Below are 20,399 nucleotides of genomic sequence, written 5' to 3' on the forward strand. Positions count from 1 at the left end.
CGCAGCTAGTGAGGTTCTAACCGAGGCGCGTCTATTGCTGGTTGAAAACTATTTCCAAACCCCCTCTTAGGCCTAGGTCAAACCTAGGCCTTCGAGAATTTCTGGAAGGGCTCCCTCTGGGTAAAGTCCTACAATTCTAGTTAAAATTTTTTATTAATAAATTAATAATTAAAGAATCTAGTTATCAGTTATTGTCAATTTTATTTTTGTATCAAGTGTATAAATAGAATAATTATTTAAATGAGTCTGGGATTATTCCATTTTTCGGAGAATGCAAATTTGTTTTGTATAAATATTGAACTATAAATATATCTAAATATGTTGTTTAATATTTATAGTTCAATATGGATTTTGTACATAAAAATGTGTTGTTCAATATTTATATTCGAATATGATATTAATGGTTGATTTTCAACCACTTAGTGAAGATATTACCTTCATTTTCAAATGAATATATTTGAACTCTAGACCCCAGAATATAATATAAAAAACGTAAACAAGCTAAAGGGAGAACAATTTGAGGCCAAGCAAAATCTGATTCATCAAGAGAGAACAATTTGAGACAAATAAGCTAAAGCAAAATCTGATTCATCAATCAACGCACATTTTTATGTAGTTCGAACCATATTGGTTCGAACTCACTTTTCAAGTAATTTGAACCAAATAGGTTCGAATTACACATATAACCCATAGCCACATAATTCGAACCAATTTGGTTCGAACTATAACTTCATAATTCGAATCAAGCTGGCTTGGTTCAAATTACTTGAGGAGTTGGTTCGAATTACACAGACCATATTTCGTTCTAGGCTGGTTCGAATTAGTGAAGACCAGAGCTGTATATATATGGTGTGAACGTGAGTTGCTATCATTAGAGGGGGTAACATGGCTAGTGAGGAGAGTTTCGCAGTGTTGGTTCACCACAGAGGATCCATTAAGAGGAAAACTCGTTCCGGTGTGAAGTTCACTGATAAGGATCCTCTCTATATTATCGTCAGGCCTACGACAAGGTATGAGGACCTTGTTAGCTCTGTACTGCTGAAACTTGGTCTGGAAGGTGTGAAACGGGTTAAGAAGTTTTTTTATCGATTTCCAATCACGGTGCTCCAGAAAACCGTAAAGTACGATTGTTTCACGATCGGGAGTGCTGAGGACTTGCAGATCATGTTTCATTGTCGCCAGCAGTTTCCAGAGGTGAGGACACTAGAACTGTTGGCAAAGTTGGTTGACGCGGTGTCCAGCTCGGGGGGTTCGAACCGGAATACCACCACTTTAGCCACGGTAGCCGGTTCTAGCTCCAGACCTGCCGTTGCATCTTCATCCGTCCCTGCGTACGAGCCAGCCGTCCAACCTGTCGCCTCCCCTTCGTTCGCTGTTGATCTCAACGGCAGTGTAGGCGACGAGGTCGGAGAAGGGGAATATCTGCGGACCTCTTTACAGTGTGCTGCACCGGCTGGGGTTGGAGATGGATTCTTGGATGATCCAGAGGACGATGATGTCGAGCCAGATATGATTGCTGATGACAGTGGCGATGATGTTGGAGCAAGTGAGCCTGCTGGGGCAGGCGGTGGTTCTAGCTCTGGCACGCAACAGTACCCTCCACATTTTTCCTCTTTGGACTTGGATGCCATGAGGCAGGAGGGGGTTCCTGGGCAGCCGGCTAGATTTGGCGCTAGAGATGCTGAAGGGTCTGCAGGTCTGACAGAGTTTCAGGTTGGTCAGCAATTTCCGGATAAAGAAGAGGCCCTGTTAAGTGTCAAGACTTACAGCATCCGACGAGGGGTAAAGTACAAGGTCGTGGAGTCTGACTATCGCCGGTATGTGGGCAAGTGTTCTGAGTTCGGCAATGGGTGCACATGGTTGATTCGGCTTAGTCTCCGACAGCGCAAGGGGATTTGGGAGGTCAAACGTTACAACGGACCGCATACTTGTCTCGCCACCTCCATTTCTAGCGACCACAGGAGTTTGGATTACCATGTGATATCGGCATTCATTATGCCAATGGTTAGGGCTGATGCATCCGTCAGCATCAAGGTGCTCCTAAATGCCACCGCCGCACACTTTGGGTTTAGGCCGACTTACAGGAGGGTCTGGTTGGCGAAGCAGAAGGCTGTTGCTCTCATCTATGGTGACTGGGATGAGTCGTACAACGAGCTCCCAAGGTGGGTGTTAGGAGTCCAGTTGACGATGCCTGGTACTGTTGCAGTGCTAAGGACGAGCTCTGTTCGTGTCGATGGACAGTTGGACGAGTCTCGAGCTTATTTTCACAGACTATTCTGGACGTTTTCACCATGTATCGAGGCATTCCGTCATTGCAAGCCCCTAGTTAGTATTGACGGCACCCATCTGTATGGCAAGTATGGGGGAACGTTGCTTGTCGCGATTGCACAGGACGGGAACTCCAACATACTCCCTGTTGCATTCGCATTAGTCGAGGGTGAGAATGTTGAGTCGTGGTCCTTCTTTCTCTCCCACCTGCGTGAGCATGTGACACCGCAGCCGAGTCTGCTGGTTATCTCGGACAGGCATAACGGCATCAAGGCCGCGCTTGAGGCTCTTGACGGAGGCTGGTTACCTCCGTCTGCATATCGGGCATTCTGCATTCGACATGTTGCGGCAAATTTTGCCCTCACCTTCAATGGCAAAGATGCAAGGAGGCTACTTGTGAATGCGGCGTACGCTAAGACCGAGGTCGAGTTCCATTACTGGTTTGATATTCTTAGGTCCGAAGACCCGGCGATGTGTGACTGGGCGAACCGGATTGAGTATTCGTTGTGGACACAGCATTGTGATGAGGGGCGTAGATTCGGACACATGACGACGAATATATCTGAGTGTGTGAACTCGATCCTCAAGGGTGTCAGAAACCTTCTTGTGTGCTCGCTAGTAAAGGCAACATACCGAAGGTTGGCCGAATTATTTGTTCGCAAAGGGAGAGAGGCTGAGGCGCAGATGGGAACCGGACAACAATTTAGTCAGCACTTGGTGAAGTGTATAGAGGCCAACTTGAAGACGGCTAGGTGCTTCACGGTTACTGTGTACGACAGGGATAATTCCGAGTTCACCGTCGCAGAGACAACTCCGACTGGTTCTTTCTCACTGGGTAGCTACAGAGTCTCGCTTGCATCTCACACATGTGACTGCGGATACTTCCAGGCACTTCATTTTCTGTGTCCCCACGCACTGGCATGCTGTACCTACTCACAGCTTACATGGGAGCCTTACGTCCACCAGGTGTATCGTCTTAGTTCGGTCTTCAGTGTGTATCAGATGGGTTTCACACCTCCCATTCCGGAGGGTTTCTGGCCACCAAATGACGGGTCGACTGTCATCCCTGACCCCAATAAGAGGCGTGCGAGAGAGGGTCGTCCCAGGTCCACTCGGATACGGACCAATATGGACGAGGCAGATCCGAACGGGCCAAAGAGATGTGGGCTTTGTCGGCAGCCCGGCCACACACGTTGGAGTTGCCCACAGCTCGGAGGAGCAGAGCACACACGGGGACATGATTAGGTGTATTGGTGGCTTTGGTACTTTTGTTATTTCAATTTTGCGTTTAGATTCCACTATTATCGGTTTTCTTGTAGTTCGTGACTGATAGAATTTGTTAACGTTAGTGCAATGTACTTTGAATGGGATTTTAGTTAATGAATATGTTCTATCTCCGCAGTTTTAAACGAAATGTATGTCTAATGCACACTGGAATAAATAACTGTACGAGTTTTATTAAGACATGATGCGGAAATTATGTTCGTAACTTAAATTGCTGTGTGGAACGAATTCTGAATAATTCGAACCATGTTAGTTCGAATTACTTGGTGACTATTTCTTCAGTGTAATTCGAACTTATTTGGTTCGAATTATGAAGTTAGAGTTCGAACCAAATTGGTTCGAATTATATGGCTATGGGTTATATGTGTAATTCGAATTTATTTGGTTCAAATTACTTGAAAAGTGAGTTCGAACCATATTGGTTCGAATTACATAGAAATGTGCTTTGGTTGATTGATGAATCAAATTTTGCTTTGGCTTATTCGTGTCAAATTGTTCTCCCTTTGGCTTGTTTACGTTTTTTACCCTTAAATTTAAATAGCTTTCTCCATAAATGTTAATCAATTCACGAGTGATCGGTAAATTTTAGTAGTTGGGGGAACTGGGAAGGTGACGTCCATGTCCAATTGACGATATAAGTATTGGAGTGGCCTTGTAAATGCCATTGTTGTGACTTGTGAAACACGCAATGATAAAATTCAGAAAATAACTCCAAAACTTACAAATTTTTTTATTCCATTCCAAATATTTCTCACACAAGCTAGTTGATCTAATTTCTCCGATGCCGCCAATGCTTCTATTCAGAATGTAAATCAGAAACTACGCATTTAATGTGTTTTACTTAGCTTTTGTTCTCTTTGCGCTGGCCGTTTATATACATACATACATACATATTACATGCTACTAATCTACAAGAACTACGATTTATTCTATTAGGAAACAAATGGGTGACATTACTCAAGGTTGATTCCGACCCCTAATGTGTACAAAACATTCAACTAGGGCAAGAGGGGAAAAAAACATAAGATACATTCTTACTTGGCATCATAGAACAACAGGGAGGAATAGGTCTAAACAAGGACAAACAAACTCATCTATAAGCTGTACAATATATGTGCTTCTACAATGCGATATCTGTTAGTTCCGAAGTTCAAACCCTAGCTAGGTTGAGCGGATCCATTATAGCCGGAGACTCGTGCCAACTCAGATAATTCTACCTCACCACTCACAACCTACAAGAAATGACAAAAACAATGAGAAATTAATAAATATGGATAAATCAGAGACAGTTATAATTCACAACCTAATGGCTTCTTTACCTGACCGTTAATAACCCACATGGGGAAACCATCAACTTTGGCATCCACACATGCTTTGTTCATCACAGTTCCAGGCCGAAACCCTTCGGGATAGCATTCCACAATATCCAACTCCTTCACTGCCTCACGACCAAACATCTGTCATGGAGGGTTAAAGTGAATGAGCCCGTGACAATTAGGATCACTATAATTTAAGGCATATAAGACAAATAAACTGCATGCATGGAAAGGCTTGTGGTGCGTCTTGTTCGTGGACAGTATCATTATGCATGTAATTGGATCTGCTCGTCATAAGATATACATATAACAAAGAAATGATGACAAACAGAAAGGTTTATATATGTAATAACAAGCATGTCTCAATCACGGTAAAGACATTCACAATAAGATGCCATATCCATGTGAATTGAATTCTTTATATAAACTTGCACTAGCAGTTAGATTTTGATAATCAATCCAAGCTTGATGACAAGTAACTCAATTATCACTAGAATTGACAACAATTTGCGGCATAGAGAAATCCATAAAATTAATGATGATTAATTTTCTTAGCGTGGTTTAAAACAATGAAGGAAATTATAAAAGACCACATACCTCTTTTTGTTCTAAGCAGTGTGAACACCAGAAGGCTCCATACATTTTAGCTCCTATTGAGTGCAAATGCTTTGCTAGAGAGAGTGAAAAGGAGCTTGACGGATTTTTTATCTCAGTTGCATAATATGGCAATTCCATTTCAGCCAGGCTGTTAAATTAGAGAACAGAAAAATTGAGATTCAAATTGTAAGTTACAAGTGTAAAATTTTACATTGGTTTCATCTCCAATTGCATAAACAGATAAATGATACATCTATTTCAAGCAGATGTTTGCTTGAAAAAGTGAGTTTATCCTTTAGGTGAAAATTAAATCAGAATAGTATCCACCAGGTCAATACGTCAACCATGTCACACACAATTGCACATTTTAGTAGAACAATACTAATAACACATTGTGATGTAACAGTCACAGGCTAACATAATGATCTTCATGCAAAATGCTCCATATTGGCTCAAACACATTCCTTGTATGTCATTAAACTAAAACATGTATATCCATGAGTAGAAAGTGAAGTTTTGTATTGGAATCGTGGAAAAGGTTATATTAAATAAGTAAATATTGGCCTGAAAATCACAAAAGAAAATGACAATTGGAAACTAGATTATTGCCTTAGTTTCTTGAACATGAGAAAATGAAAATAGGGATTTGCCCAAAAAAGAAAAACTCACCTTGAGGAGGCAGATATAGAATTATTATAGGAGGTGTTCAGAGTGAGAATCACCAAGCTAGCAATAAGCAACTGCATGCCCACTTGTTTATTGGTCTCTTGCAATCCAATGTCCTATAGCAGAAATTCCAAAGAAAAATAGCAAAACGAATTAGGCAACATGAAAAAAACAACAACCAAAATCAACAATAAAGACTTGAACACAATTAAACCTTTACTGCGGTGAAGAACAAGCTGAAAGACAAGAATGCCGAAAGCAAACAGTATGAGCAAGTCGACCCAGAGAATTTTGTGCTGAGAATGAACAAGAAATAGGCACTAGCAGCTGCCATGGAGGTAGTGGTTCCCAACACCATGAGCTGGGAGCTGGACCTGCCAATCCCAAAAGGCAACATCTTCTTTGTGGCCAATTGCAGACCAAGCGCCGCAACCAAGCCATACGCCACCATCCCAACCAAAGGAAGAGGAACACCTATCAAACACAAAACAGAAAAATGTCACTCACACATTCTTTCAAACACATTGCCTGCAAATAATACCCTTCACCCCACAAAATCCAGAGACCAAAAAGAATCACACATAGAACAACAATATGGCAAACACACACATCAAGCCAAAACCCTAACAGAATCAAATCATAGAACAGTTCAATTGCAAGCACCATCGAATAGTTGCAACATATTCAAGAGAAGGCAAAGAAAAAAAATACCGAAAATAAGCGCGTAATCACTGTTGAGTATGTCGCCGCAGGGAGAACCACCGATAGGGCAAAATGCTTCAGAACCGGTGAGCTTCAGGTAGGTAAGGTACGAGGTTTCAAGGAAGCCGATCCCGGCGATCCCCGCTGTCAGCTTATGAGTCCATTCGCCGGAGCCGGAGGACGTGGCGGGAACCTTGGTTTCCTGGTCGGGTTCTGCGGCGGAGCATTTGAGAGGCGGCGGCAACCTCATACGCTGCGTGACGTCGAAGAGGCCCAAGCTCCGGTGGTTGGGAGCACGGTGGTGCCAAATGGGCACAAAGGAACGAAAAGACGATAGGGACATGGAGAAGGTGAAAGTGGCCATGGTGGTGGAAGCTTCTAGTAGCTTAAGCTAACCAACTCACCTTCTTCCTCGATAAGCTCATCTACCATATTCCACTGAATGGGAGTCAACGAAAAAGTCAAACAAATTTGCTGGGTGCAGTGGTGGTTGGTGTTAATTGGGCTTAATATTGGGCCTGGGATTACATACAATGTTTTAACTTTTTGTCATTTTATTGGGCCCATTTTGGAGGATAGTATTTGGGCTTGAGTATTAAAATATCTGGGCCCATTTGAGTTGTGGTGAAGCCACGTGTTAGCTTCTCTCTCACAAAAAAGAGATGGGCTTTGTGAGGTGGAGACTTATCCAAGATCCCAAGACTTGAGGAAATGGTGGACGGTGGGTCCCACACGTGTTTTGATTTTATTGGACAGCTGCTTGCTGGGCTTATCCCTGTACCGAAACTACGTGCCATTACGTGTAATCTGACACTGCGTTATCCATTTTTTTAATTATTATTAAATGTATGATTGGATATTTATTCACAAGAAATTGACACAGCTTTGATTTAGTTTTTGAGGAATTTTTTTGCATTTATATGAAAAGAGAAATAACAACTAAATAAGCCAATCATTGCCTATCACTACATACTCTTTTTATTTTTGGGACTAGATAATATTTTTTTCTCAGGTAAAAAACTTACCAACATAAAAGATGAATACTATATCATAACAAATTGTTCTTTTATACTATAAAAAATATAAAATAATACAAATATTATTTTTTAGTTTAATTAGTTTAATCGGCACTCTTTTTTAGTTTAGCTATTAAATGATTTTTACACCGGTTATTTAATTTGATACATGTTCCTGTTTTGTTTAATATGTTGCATATATTATGGAACAGTAATTTGAAAAATGAAAATACACTCAACCTAAGGTGATGGTGCGGTAGCCCATCTCTATCCAATCATAGCCCATCTCTCATTTGTTGCTCTGCAAAGAAAAATCCTTTATTAACAATAAAATTATTATTTAATTGCTTTAAAATTTAATTTCTTGAACTGATCGCAACAAACCTGCAATGGTAGCCGTATATCTATCCCCTACTCCACTGACACATATATTGTGTTTATCCTTTTTATGATCTTTTTCTGTTTCTGGTTCCTTGGAAAATATAGCACAATAAAACATTGCTTATTATAGCAGCACATTACATATATTAGCCGCAACAACTACATACCTCAGATCGTCATCATCATCAGCATCCACCATGAAATCAGTGATAGCAACATCGTTTGATGTCTCCGGCGCATGTTTGTCTTCACGTCCTTCCCTCCTTAATGCTTACCACACAACCAGCAGGTGCCTCTAATCAAAACACGTACATAATTAATTACCGTATATATCTAGAGCTATATATTTTGCTATTTAATTTCTTCAACTAGAAAGTTGAAAGTCTGTTATATCGTACTTTATTACATGCAGGCCTTCATCTATAGTGGCCATCAATTATCAAAAGGAATATAGTAGTAGAAGGATTCGTGTTGAACCCAAGTTTCCATTTCGGTAAGTAAAGAATTAGTGCTAATAATATAAGCTACTAACATGTTGTGAATTGTATGAAATGATTATGGTGATGATGATTAATTGATTTATTGAATTAAAGGAGGGAAGCTGGTTTGAGTGGGAGCTTAGAAGCTGTTGGAGTTCCAACCTCGGTGCCGGTGCGTGTGGCACACGAGCTTCTTCTTGCTGGCCATCGCTATTTGGATGTCAGGTAATAATAATCGATTATTTTACGTGGACACCAAAATTATTCATTATTAGCATAAAATATATTTTAAAATATAAATACATATTAAAAATAAATTAAATTATACATATATTTATATATAAATACATTGGTGACTGATTTTGGTATAGCAGTAGGCAGTAGCATTTTTGAATAACACATACATACATGGTAACTTCTTGCATGAAAATATCTTCAGAAATAATTTGACATACTTGACCAAACTGGTGAATATATGTATCAATACTAAACACATTTGCATTATATTCTTTGGATGGATGCGACCCTTTTAGACCCTACTTTAACGCGGGATCATTGTGTATTGGGTTGCAAAGAAGACATCATGTGAAAAACAATGATGTATCTCACACCATAGTCCTTGTGTTTTTGTGTTCATAGGACTCCAGAAGAGTTCCATGCAGGACATGCTCCTGGCGCAATTAACATACCTTACATGTTCAGAGTCGGATCAGGTTCTGTATATCTCACATCTCAATTATATTAATCAAGTTCTTAATCAGAGACTAAGAACAAGTTCTTGTTATTATGTTATGTATACCTCTGCAATCATCATAATTTGAGATGTTTTTATTATACTCTTTATATTGTTTACATGGAAAGACCATCAGTTTACTACTTTAGAAATTTTCTCACATATAGGATTCCAAATACCGAATAGTGAAAAGCTTTTACAAATGGTGTAAAAGAAAAACTAACACTACTATTATTATTGTATTTTTTGCTACGTGTGTGTATTCAGGGATGACAAAAAACACCAACTTCGTTAAAGAGGTCTCCTCAGAGTTGAGAAAAGATGATGAAATTATTGTAGTGAGTGCATTTTTTTATTTTTTATTTTTTGTTTTATATATATGTATTATTCATGGCCAATTGTGATTGCTGAAGCTGATGTACATAATTTTGGTTGACAGGGGTGTCAGCTCGGTAAAAGGTCCATGATGGCTGCTACTGACTTATTAGCCGCTGTAAGATTTCCTTATTCAATGCCTTTCCTTAACATCTTGGCAATTGCCATTCTTGCTTGGAGTCCAAAACAAGCATATGCTAGTTTGTTAAAATACATTCAGAGTGCAGAAAAAATAATGTTATAGCTTGATAAGAATATCTCGTCATAATAAAAGTTTATGGAAGGCTTTTTGTGATTTCTGACAAAGATATTTAATCTTATAGGGGTTCACCGGAGTAACGGATATAGCTGGTGGTTATGCGGCTTGGACCCAAAATAACCTTCCAACAGAACTGTGATGTGTCATGTAGGAGCTGCAGCTGTATATATACAATAAAATTCGAGTCGTAAGGCAGTAGCAGCAACTCACATACTGCCCAAAAAGAAATACATAAATGGGAAAAGTACACGAAATTATGTGCACTCTGTATATTTTGTTGACCCTAGAAATGTTTATTTAGTTTGCAGAATAAAAAGCGCTTATCCCGTCCCATCTTTACATTGATAAGAGATTGCTATCAGCAAATTAAAAAAGGGAAATTGGTTTTACTCTGTATTCACCTTTTACCCACGTTGCTGTCGTCCCGACTAATATTATTATATTAGTCTTCATTATCGATCATGAACCAAGATCTGTCAAAATTCCACAGGCTTCACAGACTTGTAATACAGAAGGAATATGTTAGAGTAATTGGGCCTTGGTCACTTTCTTTTTTGGAGGTCAAGTTTCAACGGATTCAGTTATTAGAGTATCGGAAATTTTAACAGTTCTGCGGTTGTTTTAAGTCCGACTATAACGTACGACAGATTTCAAGTTAGCAGTTCCAGAAGAAACGAGGATAAATAACAAGTGACTATTTATTGTAAGCCTTAAGCATATCAAGGTCCAATGTTTTCTGCTTTCTACCACTCAAATGGGTTTTTGCAATATTGCACCTTGTCACCTTTCCTATTTAAAAAAAGTGCAAGAGTTTAACATTACAAGATGCCATGAATTTTCGATTTCTACCGCTCTTGCACCCATCCTATTCACATACAAATAAGAATAGTTTAGGTGCACAAAAGAGGGGCGTATCGTGTAAGAAATTGAGGCAATACAATACACAATCTTTCGGGTGCAGAAATAATCAACTCATTTGATCTTTGGTCAGGTTACTGTACAAGGAGCTTTCCTATGATCACCTCTTAGATAGTTTTCGAAATATCAGTGATGGCCACGTCTTAGTGTTGAGAGAAAGCCGTGGGAATGGGATGACTTTTCTTTGTGTCGATCTTTATCTTCATTGACCTGAAAGAAACATTACAATGTCAAATTTAGAGCTTAATAGGTCAAACTAAGTGAGAGTTTTATAAATTGCAGTTAATATTTTTTTTACCTCTTTTGCTATCTGCTGAAGAATTTCTTTAATTTCAGAGAAATCCGGTCTCAGCAATGGATCTTGCTGCCAGCACCGCTGGAGCAATTCAGAAAGTCTTGGATGTGTATTTTTGGGGATTGTAGGCCGTAGGCCCTAATAGCAATTTAAGCCACATAGAATTATTATGCATACGTCTACCAAAAGAATTATCTTGCATAAATAAGAGTAACAAAATGTTTACGACAAAATTATTGGCAAAGAGAACAGAACAAACCTTCTGCACCACGCCAACTGCTGCTTGCAATGGGGTCAAGTAAGAGTATGGTAGCTGATTAAAAGAAAAAAGGTAGAATATACAATGAGAAAATAATAGAAAGGTAATATCAAGGATTGAGACAAAAAACTAATGGAAGTTGAAGCAGCAAAGACCACTGCCTGGCACAAAATTACTCACTTCTCCCGTTAAAAGCTCCCAAAGAGCTATTCCAAAACTAAAAACATCTGCCTTCTGGTCATACGGTTTGTGTTCAATGACCTTCAAGTAAAAGTCAAATTAATTGAAAGTTACCTAATGTACCATTTTACACCTAAATTTAAAATAAAATAATGAAATAAAGCAAAATATGATGATCTTGCAAGCAACAACTTTTCAGTTCGAGTCATCACAGACAAGTTTGAAAATAGGCATCAAGCTGAGGAATGACATCACCACATTAACACTTGGTAATATAGCCAAGGCATAAAAATACAGTGGCTCGAATTCATCTATTCTTATTTTTATTTTCAAAAATCTAAAATTCAAGATAAGATACTGTAGCAAAACTTGCAACTTAAAACACCTAATAACCTAGCAAAGGTCCATATTAATGTAAGAAATAGGCCATGTTCCCCAAGGTGGAATTGATTAGACAGATTAAGCTAAGCCATAGTGTCCTATCATGAAATATAAATCTCTTAAGTTTAAATGGTTTCTTTTATAGTTTTCGTGCATCTCTCTGATCCATGTCCCAAATATTAGACCCACTTCTACATTGTATCTAACTCCTTTTCTGTTTCAATTTGAATTTCGGAACTAAAAATGCAAGGATTTGGTTCAGTATAGAGAGAAAAAATCTACATAGAATTCAACTATTCTCATATTCACACAAGTCCATATTTTCTACTTTTTAACCGATCAAAACCTAGTATGTACCTAAAATATCAACCATACATTCTAGTTCCACAATCATGAATATCAGCAACCAATCACAAATCAAAGAAAATCCATACCTCAGGAGCCATCCAGCGGTATGTTCCAGTTTCGGCAGTCATCACTCCCGATTGAGTTTGCACTCTTGCAACCCCAAAATCAGCAACCTTGACCACCTGTTGAAGAAAGATATAATATTTGAGTACATAACTACATATAAAATGACATGGTTGGAGATGCGCTTGTTCTTCTAGAAAAAGTTCTGTTTCTGAGTGCATAAGTTCATATTTTACTGTATGGTGCAGCAACACCCCAACTACCACCGATGGTTCATGATGTCATACACTTCAAGTCCATTGTGAACATGGCCAAAGACATACACAGCAATACAAAACGAAACAATCATGACATAATACACACAGGAATAGTAGCATCATATCCAGCATAGATACATCACTTCCAACAGGGAATTACAAGCGCAAGAATGTGGCATAGAATATACTAAAGTTGCAAATTCCAAGACAAATGTTGACACGGCAAGCAGCAAAGCATGCACCAATAGCAATTGAAATGCGAAAAAGCAGTATCAATGTGCACAATCATTGAATCCTCTTACTTCATTTTCATCCATCAGAAGATTGGCAGTCTTCAGATCTCTGTGAATTATATTATTTTGGTGCAAATAGTTCATTCCCTTGGAAACATCAATCGCTACTTTTAGTAAAGATGGGAGCTTAAATACACCCCTTTGTTTGTGCAGAAAGTCATATAAGCTTCCTCTAGACATAAACTCTGATAAAGGCATAAACATAAGCACATAAGCACATAAGCATCAAATTTCAATTATATGGAGACTGAATAAGGCAACCAAACCATCTTAGAAATCAAATACATGAAACATCATAAATACGTAACCAGAGATATTATAGAGATTCTAAAACTAGTACAAATCTAATATAAACAAGCTACTTGAGTGGAAAGTGGCCTTGTCAGAAAGGCTTTGAAAATTGCGGGATACAGAAGGTATATGTAAGCAACCTTACTGCCAAAAGCAGAGAGATTATTTCTGCAACTTAAATATGAACTACAAATTCTCAAAGCACCAACCATAGCAATATAAAATCATGAATTTATCACATTAATAGATTCTCAGGGTTCTCCCATTTACCCGTAACTATACAAAGATTTGGTGGCCGAGTACATGCACCGATGAACTGAACAACATTTTTGTGTCGAATTTTCCTGAAACAAGGCAAGTCTTTATAAAGAAAGAGTGGTTTGCTCAGAATACTAACACAAACTACTGAGGATTAAAAGACGATGTTTTATAGAAAAAAATGAAATTGTCATGATGGAAAATAACTCAAAAATTAAAAACCACAAAAGAAAACAGATCTTGATGATGTATAAAACTGTAATTAGTGGTTATCTAATTATAGCAATTAAATTAAAGGAGTTATTGGTAAAACTAATTAAGTTTATATTAATATATTGGAAATTGATAGTTAATCTACGACTACATGTTTTAAATTTTATAGATATTATTGAAATGAAAGGAGTAATTAATATCATAAAAAATTGAGACATTATTTTTTATTAAGATAATAACATATTTTAATTGAGTCGGATAGTTTTCTCAAATAACAAAGACCCTCCCTTTTCCATTATCAACTAAAAAGTATATATGCAAGGTTGTAGAGTGTAACGAAGATGAGAAACAATCTCAGCCATTGCTCTATGAATCAGTCATTTATGCAAACAAACCTCATGATATAAACTTCCTGTGCAAACTCCCTCAACATATCTGTACTTATGCGTTCAGGCTTAAGAACTTTGATAGCCACATCCTGACTGCAATATGTACCCCTGTACCTATGGATGCACAAGAAAAAAAGGTTAAAGAGATCCATCACCAAGGGAACTATGTAGAGTTCAAAAATATTTAAAACATGTATAACTCACAAGTCACCAAATGATCCAGAGCCCACTTTGTTTTCATATTTGAGCTGGTTGGGATCAATTTCCCATACATCAGCTCCATCAGATGGTATTTCTATGCAATGTGGGGATGGTTCCATCCTTGCCTGGTAATGTTCACTGGCACCAGAAAGTATGCCCTGTTTTGACATATATTGTTACTTGATGTGAAAGTCAACGTAATTATATCAATAGTTTTAATACAAAAAAGAATACTAATATGCAAACTAAACAACTAATTTCAACAGATGTTGCTCCTTGATCACTGGTAGTCCAAACAACTATTAGCTATTTCTCAAGTCAAACCACAGTAATCACGTCTTCTCTTCTTAGTATTCACTATTGAATATAAGTGCCACTATAGCAAGAACTCTAAGATATCTTTCCTGAACACTCTAAAGCTTTCTATTGTGAAACACTTAAAAGGGAGATTGTACCTTAACCTTCAAAATTTCCCTTTCCAGAACACCTTTAAGCTCCTCAGTTTCCTAATGGTCCAGAAGTAAGGAAAGGGACAATCAATTCAAGCTGTTATCTTCATACCGAAAATATATAGAAAACACAAGAAGCAATTTGTATAGAGATTTAGGATTGATGAAAGATCAGGGAAATCTACAGTACGTAATGTCATAATCAGTGTTGACAAAAGAGTCTTCAAACATTCCACTAATACTAGTTTCAAAAGCAATTGTGTTACCTTGCTGAAACCAACCAATGAAGCTTGTATAGAGAATTCGCAAAACACAAAAACTACTCTACCAAGGAAATTAAAGTAAACTTGAAACAGGAAGAAGTAAATTCTGTCAGAGATAAGAGACATACTCGTGAAATTTTATTATATTTTTCTAATGCTTGTTAATGTAGATTAACACATGCAAGACAAATAAACAATGTCTCCACAACTTGCAGAGAAGCAAAGGAGAATGCTTGAAAACAAGTTATAACAGACATCATGAAGTATATATCAAGGAAATCAAATTACATGTATTCTGCCAGTTATCTTGATTTGAATGGACAAGGAATAATTATAGATCATGAAATTAATGTTACAGACAAAAAAACTTGAGTCGCACAACTTTTTAATCAAGGTGGGTCAATAATATTACATGAGATATAGCCGCCCATTGTCTAGGTCATACTGATATTTTGGATCTAGTCCTTGTATTAGGTATGTACCAATTAAAAAAGGGCAACTCAACAGAGCATGCAGTGTTGAACTGCTGGAGATTAAATTTCCACTTCTGCAGAAATTTTGTTTGAAACATTTCAGATATGGCTTTGAAATGCAATAAAATGCACCTAAATTTGTAAGAAACCATTGTGTTGATGTATTTGTATCCATATAAAAAGAATTGCTATCAAGATAGCATAAGCAATTCTATATTATCTACAGACTACAGGAATGTACCAGCTCATTGCTCAGACAAGTTCACTGTACCTCATTAGGCCATCCCTCAACAACAAAGACATCCAGAGAAAACCCATCAGAGGTTGAAAAGGCATGAGCTTCCTGAATGTTCAGTCCAAGCTCACCAAGAATTGAGGTTAACTGAAATACATAGCAAAAAGTGAGGGACATTACATAACAAGCAATTGTTCAATCTCTCCACATATTGTGATCCATGTGGAATGAAACTGATGAAACCTAAGAGTTTGCGAAATGAACAAGAATGCAGTAATCTTCCCAGTTAAAAATAATGATGATCTCTCCATTGTTAGATCCAGATAATTAAATTGGAATACAAATAACTTACCCCTCTGCAAAATTTACACATTATACATATACAGGAGTGTATGTATACTAGTCAGAGTATAAATTTATGGATCCAAATAAATAGTAACTGCTGACAATATTATCGCATTGATTTTGCATGACTTTCTTATACATGTATACCGTTACCTTTATAAAATTTCAATCCAATCTGTGTGAAAAGTGAATAACAGGGCTATCAGAAAATTACAACTTGCAACAACTCTCAAAGGATCATTCTTATACAACTTATGAAAAACCTTCGATCAATAGTTTTAAAATGCCTACTTTTCACAACAGCAAAAGCACATGGAAAGAAGTAAATCTATAATTGAAGCAAGAGGCAATCACAAACTAGGATTATTTCTTGGATTGCCTTGCAAACAGCTCTCTAACTAAATTAACTTCCCAGTAAAGAAGAAGATATTGCTATTGCCATGTTGGAAGCCAAATAATTCAGTGGAACATAAACTAAATGAAAATTGTATGTCACACGACAATTTAAAAGCGCAATTTATAAACAAAAGTATAAGAAAATTAAAGATAGAAAAAGAATTAACTACCTGACTAAGCAGTTTAGGTTTGTCAACTGTTGAAAAAGTGATCTCGTGCATGGGCCTAAAATTTAGTAAATGGAAGAATTAGCACTGGTTAGAAATTTAAATACTAACACATTAACTACGACTATAAGTATATAAGTATATAAGAACAGGGATGTACGTTCAATCTTAAAGGTGTGTTCACGAGTTTTATTATTCAGGAGACGAGTGTTTTGGATGCCCTTCAAAATCCTCCAAACTCATCATTTTAAGTTCCCCCTTAGTGGGGAGTTTTATGAGATTTAAATTTGAATTACCTCTTTATTACTAATAAATTTATCGTATTACCATTTACCTTTAAATACGTAATATTCTAGTAAATGATAATATTGTAAGAATATATAGTAAATCCTCCAAACCCATCCTTCCAATTTATTTTTAAACTTGATAACAAGAGAGGGCTTAAAAATCTCAAGCGGCAAACACACCCTACGAAATTTAATATGGACGGACAAAATAACTCTAGCACCTAACTGAGGACATAATTCCTTAATTACAAGACCAAGAGATGTTTGCACTTGGAAAATATTATCTTCAAGGTCTATCATACTTTTTTCTCAGTCTCTATATCAACCTCAACATGGAATGCGTGTTTCTACTTGATGTTAGATGGTACTTTATAAATTTAAGCAAAAGATAAAAAATGAATCTAGCCGCAATAAAATTACAAGAAAACAGTCCAAAATAACGATTCAGCTATAATGCGTACCGCTGAATATATGGCATCACACCCATAGGACTGCCCCCATCTTCAACATTTTGAAGTGCAAGAGCTTCAAGATTAGAGGATGAACCAAAAGTAGGCGGGGGATGAACTCTTTTTGCCAAAGAGAGACAAGAGAAATGAGATTAGAAAAATGAGATCCCGGAATAACTATAGGAAATAAATAAAAAACTGAAAAAATTCATGTGTATGAGCCATACACATGATCTGAGTGTATGAGACATACCCCTGCTTAAATGAATGGTTAAGAGAACTTTGTGCATCTTCTTTCTCAGAAGGATCTGAGTGCATGGAATCAACATTATTGGCACCACCAAAAGGATATACCTGCAATAAGGATAATATACACGAATAGGTCAGGATATAGTAATACGCTGGAGTCTTGACTTCTAAGAACTTAATAAAAAGATACTGAATCCAGAGTTCCAAATTTTACGTCAATCTAAGGTTAGAGGTGGCATTTATAAATGAAGTCTACAGCAAAAAACAATAAAGTCAACCAAATAAATAAGTAATAACCACTTTCAAACATCCTCGACACCCTTTAGAATACTGAATTCTCAGTATAATAGCAGGAAAAACATTTAGGTTTCTAATAGACTTCAAGAATATCATTGGAAGAAAAGAGGAACAAGAATAAGAAAAAGAAAGAGCCATGACAGAAAAAAAAAAAAGAAAAAAAGAAAAACATTCCACAAACACAATTAAGTAAAAAATTTCAACAACCATTTGACGAAAATACCATGTACTCTAAAAATCAATTAGAAACAAACTATCAGCACAATAATCTTGACCTAAGATAGAACGTGAAGTAGTACTAATAGTACTAATAGTAAGTATTTAAAAACAAATAATCAAAGCGCACTAATTTGTGTGGTAGAAAAAGTAAACCTGTACTAAGCGAACTTGAAATGCTGGTCGATTAGCGGGGTCCTCAGCGAGCTTGAGTAATCTCTGATGAGCAAGAACGTCCTCTGCCCTCTCCACGTTCACATCCAAAGCATACCTATGTAGTACCACCAATCACAGTGACCAACCACAACCCACCATACTCGTACAAAAAGCACTCCGCCAAATCCACTTATAAAAAGGTAAAGTAAAAAAAAAAAAGAAAAAGAGAAGAGAAAAAAAAAAACACTCAGCTCGGTTTTCTTCTTATCTCAATTTTCTCAATTCTCATCCAATATCTCAAAATATCAAATGGATATCACATAACATAAATTAAATCGCTGTTTAACGACTATATCCAGAGTTTTCCCGAGTTCACATGAAAACTAAGTAAATTTGCAAAGAGAGAAGCAGAAAAAGAAGAAGTGAAGGTAATTGGAAGCATGGCGAAAAACCTAGCGGGAAGACGATTGAAGTGAAGCCAGAGTTGATCGTCGAAGCCAGGGACGTTAGCTTCGTCGGAATTTGAGTCCTGAATACGGCGGAGGACCTCATTGTAGACCTCTAGCTTCTGGCGGTGATGACGTGGATGCGCGTGAGACGACGAGGACTGCACCGCCCTGCTCCCACAGCTCTCAATGTCGTTCTCAATCACCATCGAAGGAGCATCAAACAACAACGACCAACCAACACTTCGAATCAAAACCGGTCCACAGCACAGAAGAAGACGAAGAAGAAAGAGAGACTTAAACAGGGAAGAGAGAGGAGAGAGAAAGTGGATCGTGGGAAAATGGAAGGAAAAAAAGAAAGAAATGGCGAAAGGAAGAAAAGAAAGGAAAGGAAAAGAGGGAAGAGGGAAGAGGAAAGAGGGCAGATTCAGTTGACGCAAAATGCTTTTCAAGTGTTTCTTCTTTTTTACATTTTTCAATTATTTTCTTTCTTTTTTTTTAATTTTAAAAATGTTTCTGGGTGTTAGCTTGGTTGAGTTGGTTTGGTAGTATATGTAGTCATTAACATGGGAGAAAATACTCAATTTGATTCGATATTTAATTTAGTCTTTTAAGTTTTAATTGCTTCAATTTAGTCTTTAAATTTTTCAAATTTTAATCACATTAATCTCTATAGTGATTTCCATCACAAAATCAATTGAAAAGTTTGGAAACTAAATTGAGACCATTAAAACTTTAAGGATTAAATTGAGGTTCGAGGGATAAATGAAATAAAGGCATACATATATTAAAAGGAATATTAATTAATCAATTTTCTTACGATCCGGCTACCTACATACTCTTTTATAATAGATATGATCTAAATATCAATATTTTTTTATTTGTTAAATAAAAAATAGTTTAAATATATAGCTCATTAATAACAATTATATTCTATACAAATGTTAAAATATTTAATTTATAAACAGTGTTATTGTTTACCAATGAGTTATAACTCAAATAGCATAGTTTTCCCATATTCAATTAAGAGGTTATGAGTTCGAGTCTTTTTATCTTTTGATAAAAAAAAAACAGTGTTATTGTTTTTTGAATAATACCATACATACAAATTTTTTATTAATTAAATCTAATTAAATTTATCTAATATCAATAAAAATTATTTTTATCATTCTTTCTCATTCATTTATTCAAATCTTATTGTTCATAAAAAAATTTATTCGTATAGTATTTTCTTTTACTTTTTTATATCTTAGATTTAAAAAAAATAAAAATCTTATAAACAAATTAGCACTTACATTAAATTTATAACTGATATTCAAAAATTATTAGACCCCATCCCATCTAATTAAAATCTCATTAAAAAAAATTATCTTACTTTTAGGACTCATATTTGTTTACATATTAACATTTGATGAAATATTTTATTTTGTGTAATAGAACAATTTGTTAATTTTAATATTTTTATTACGATAAAAATTTAATTGTAAAATTTAATATAATATAAAAATTCAATAAAATTATAAATAAAGTAATTAAACCTTTATTTTAC

At 36.6% G+C, this 20,399-nt stretch overlaps 3 protein-coding genes across 5 annotated transcripts; 1 reads left to right on the forward strand and 2 right to left on the reverse strand.

Moving 5' to 3' along the window:
* Positions 4,456-7,332, reverse strand: LOC107642534 (thiol-disulfide oxidoreductase LTO1). The gene is made up of 6 exons (XM_016345927.2): positions 6,843-7,332; positions 6,346-6,605; positions 6,135-6,247; positions 5,466-5,613; positions 4,872-5,009; positions 4,456-4,784 (listed from the first exon to the last, which is right to left on the reverse strand). The coding sequence occupies exons 1-6, from the start codon at positions 7,195-7,197 to the stop codon at positions 4,710-4,712; spliced, it is 1,089 nt and encodes a 362-aa protein (XP_016201413.1). The 5' UTR covers positions 7,198-7,332; the 3' UTR covers positions 4,456-4,709.
* LOC107642535 (thiosulfate sulfurtransferase 16, chloroplastic) lies at positions 8,204-10,472 on the forward strand. 2 transcript variants are annotated; one of them, XM_016345928.2, is made up of 7 exons: positions 8,204-8,519; positions 8,643-8,723; positions 8,824-8,934; positions 9,349-9,422; positions 9,710-9,780; positions 9,882-9,935; positions 10,141-10,472. In XM_016345928.2, the coding sequence occupies exons 1-7, from the start codon at positions 8,428-8,430 to the stop codon at positions 10,213-10,215; spliced, it is 558 nt and encodes a 185-aa protein (XP_016201414.1). In that variant the 5' UTR covers positions 8,204-8,427; the 3' UTR covers positions 10,216-10,472. The 2 variants fall into 2 exon arrangements, with proteins under 2 accessions (XP_016201414.1, XP_016201415.1); XM_016345929.2 differs by having other exon boundaries at positions 8,243-8,538.
* On the reverse strand, positions 10,634-19,363 carry LOC107642533 (serine/threonine-protein kinase STY17). Of its 2 annotated transcripts, XM_016345926.2 has the most exons (16): positions 18,857-19,361; positions 18,405-18,519; positions 17,740-17,840; positions 17,499-17,606; positions 16,754-16,808; positions 15,879-15,989; positions 14,878-14,928; positions 14,426-14,580; positions 14,228-14,335; positions 13,632-13,705; positions 13,080-13,255; positions 12,544-12,639; positions 11,729-11,809; positions 11,549-11,602; positions 11,293-11,427; positions 10,634-11,204 (listed from the first exon to the last, which is right to left on the reverse strand). In XM_016345926.2, the coding sequence occupies exons 1-16, from the start codon at positions 19,057-19,059 to the stop codon at positions 11,121-11,123; spliced, it is 1,707 nt and encodes a 568-aa protein (XP_016201412.1). In that variant the 5' UTR covers positions 19,060-19,361; the 3' UTR covers positions 10,634-11,120. The 2 variants fall into 2 exon arrangements, with proteins under 2 accessions (XP_016201412.1, XP_020978511.1); XM_021122852.1 differs by lacking the exon at positions 11,729-11,809 and having other exon boundaries at positions 18,857-19,363.

This window comes from Arachis ipaensis, chromosome B05 (assembly GCF_000816755.2).
Source record: "Arachis ipaensis cultivar K30076 chromosome B05, Araip1.1, whole genome shotgun sequence".
NCBI lineage: Eukaryota > Viridiplantae > Streptophyta > Magnoliopsida > Fabales > Fabaceae > Arachis > Arachis ipaensis.

Bases quoted from the DNA above. Each gene is read 5' to 3' on its own strand.
- LOC107642534 (XM_016345927.2), bottom strand. From the start codon at position 7,197: ATGGCCACTTTCACCTTCTCCATGTCCCTATCGTCTTTTCGTTCCTTT. The intron at 5,010-5,465 runs GTATGTGGTCTT...CCTCCATGACAG, and splicing joins ACTGCTTAGAACAAAAAGAG to ATGTTTGGTCGTGAGGCAGT. The intron at 4,785-4,871 runs GTAAAGAAGCCA...CATTTCTTGTAG, and splicing joins TGTGGGTTATTAACGGTCAG to GTTGTGAGTGGTGAGGTAGA.
- LOC107642535 (XM_016345928.2), top strand. From the start codon at position 8,428: ATGAAATCAGTGATAGCAACATCGTTTGATGTCTCCGGCGCATGTTTG. The intron at 8,520-8,642 runs GTGCCTCTAATC...TATTACATGCAG, and splicing joins GCTTACCACACAACCAGCAG to GCCTTCATCTATAGTGGCCA. The intron at 9,936-10,140 runs GTAAGATTTCCT...TTAATCTTATAG, and splicing joins CTACTGACTTATTAGCCGCT to GGGTTCACCGGAGTAACGGA.
- LOC107642533 (XM_016345926.2), bottom strand. From the start codon at position 19,059: ATGGTGATTGAGAACGACATTGAGAGCTGTGGGAGCAGGGCGGTGCAG. The intron at 17,607-17,739 runs GTATGTCTCATA...TTTGGCAAAAAG, and splicing joins AACCATTCATTTAAGCAGGG to AGTTCATCCCCCGCCTACTT. The intron at 14,336-14,425 runs GTGAGTTATACA...GTGCATCCATAG, and splicing joins TCTGGATCATTTGGTGACTT to GTACAGGGGTACATATTGCA.